Source organism: Vombatus ursinus, unplaced genomic scaffold (genome assembly GCF_900497805.2).
Source record: "Vombatus ursinus unplaced genomic scaffold, bare-nosed wombat genome assembly UNPS02014774.1, whole genome shotgun sequence".
Classification (NCBI taxonomy): domain Eukaryota; kingdom Metazoa; phylum Chordata; class Mammalia; order Diprotodontia; family Vombatidae; genus Vombatus; species Vombatus ursinus.
This window is the reverse complement of record NW_020954552.1, coordinates 17,582,538-17,584,614: the sequence shown is the minus strand read 5'-3', so window position 1 is coordinate 17,584,614 and position 2,077 is coordinate 17,582,538. Positions and strand designations below refer to the sequence as shown.

Here is a 2,077-nt window from a genome sequence, read left to right as displayed (position 1 = left end):
CACACACACACACACACACACACACACACACACACACGATAATTTAGGTGTTTTCAACTGCCCAAAAGCAGTGACTATCTCTTTTATCTAAAGGTCTAGATTACCACAGTGCCTAAAATAACGCTCAACTCCTAATGGATACCCATAGAGTTTCAGACTGCTTCTGTGGGGGAAGGAAGATGGATTAGATAACCATTCAAGGCTCCTTCTGTCTTTCAGACACAGATACGTTATGTAAATGTGTGTATTGATTATCTTTTAAAAATTTACCAGTTGCTTAATTTGTTCCGTTTGTAATGATTGTCTCCTTAACAACATTTTCTTGCTTTTGAACTCTTTGGGAAAGGTAGGGACTGTTGGCATGAGTATCTTTTGTCCACAAGAAAAGAGACTGGAAATCTTGTTGCTAACACCGATATCTGGGATGGGAAGATAAGAATTCACATTTAAGGGGGGAAGAAACCCTGGACGGGTTTGTGCAGTGTGATCCAGTGGGAACGCCCCCGAACCCCGTCTTTCCAGCATCGCGTGATTTCTCCTGCTCAGCGGGCCGGGAGGCACATTTTCTAGCAATTCTTTGGACCCCGCAAGCACCGGTGGAGATGGGGAGAGGACTTTCTTCTTTCCTACAAATGTTTTTCCATCTTCTGAAGTTGGCGGAGTGAGACCAGTAGTGAGCTGAGAATCCGAACTATAGTGATTTGCCCCCGAGCTTCTCTTTTGGACGATACTTCTCAAGGTAGAAACAAACATTGCCTGGGCTGCTGATTCGGAGTCCTGATCCACAGGGATGTCGCTGCAGGGATTGCTCCCTTCTGAAAAGAGGGGCTGCGAATAGATCTCATCATAAGACAGCTTCCTGGAACCAGCCTGTTCAAAGGCCTTTAACAAATGTGCGGCGTCTTTCACATCAATGCTTTGGTGTCGAGTGATAAACCTCTTGGATAAGGCTAGCCCGTTTATTTTCAGAGAGAATTCTTCCTCTGGTGTAATATCCTGAAGTTCTTCTTGTAAAGAAGCCACTTTACTGTGGTGCAGGAGTGAAGGAGAGCTTTTTATCCAAGGATCTAAATGCAGGTGTTGCGCTTGGCCCAGCTTAGGCCCACTATGAACTGCAGCAGGTCTTCTAGTAGGGGAACCTGGTTCTGAAGCATCGTCACTGCTACCTGAAAGATCCAGATGTTTAAAGCCAAAAAGCCCTTTATCCATTTCAGAGGAGTTTGAGCGGGAGGAAGAAGTGGTTTTAATCTCTATTTCTGAAGGGGTAGTACAGGAGGTTGGAGAATGAAATTCCTCCATATCCCCAGGGGGCATATTCAAGTACTGCTTGGTTGTGTGCCTCCCGGAGGGAGACTTAGCTGTCGTAATTATGATGACTTCTTTTCCTTTTGCCTTGCAAGCATTGAGGAGAACCTTCAAGGTATCTTTGTCTTCTGAATTGATAGCGTAAACTAGGGCTGAGTAGCTAGAGTGGTCTTGCAGACTCAAGTCGGCACCACTTTTTATCAGCAAAGAGACTATTTCAGGGCCGGCCTTTTCTAAGCAAGCATGCATCAAGGCTGTTTTTCCAGTTTTGTCTTGTATGTTAGGATCAGCATTATTTTCCAACAGATACTTGACCATTTTGACTTTGCTGACGCTCTGGTGGTCTATATGCTTGCTCTTACAAGCTATCATTAAAGGGGTTTCCCCACGATCATTACTCTCGTTGATGTAGGCGCCACCTTCCAACAAGAGCCTGGTCAGACGCAGCCGGCTTTGATAGACCGCTTTTATCAGGGAGTTTCCATCATTTGAAAGCTCTATGGCTTCATCCATCTTAAAACTCTCGAAGCCAGACTGCTGGGGTGACAGCGACCTAGTTAGAGAAGAACATGAAAAATATTAACCAAACTCAAGGTCCCAATTTATATTCACTGTGTTACTAGTTCTTAATTTCTAGGGAAAGCACAGCAGACAGAAGCTATAAAGGGAATGATAATTAAACAATTTTCATGAAAATGAGTAGTGCAAAATGCAATACAGAATCACATGAGATACAAATTTCATTATGCATTTCATATTGGTAACTGTCTTT

At 43.8% G+C, this 2,077-nt stretch overlaps 1 protein-coding gene across 1 annotated transcript; it reads right to left on the bottom strand.

Annotated features, from left to right (window-relative positions):
• Positions 1-258: 258 nt before the first annotated feature.
• On the bottom strand, positions 259-1,818 carry ANKRD34B (ankyrin repeat domain 34B). Its single transcript, XM_027864152.1, has one exon. It carries the CDS (start codon positions 1,816-1,818, stop codon positions 259-261), a length of 1,560 nt encoding a protein of 519 aa, XP_027719953.1.
• Positions 1,819-2,077: the final 259 nt, after the last annotated feature.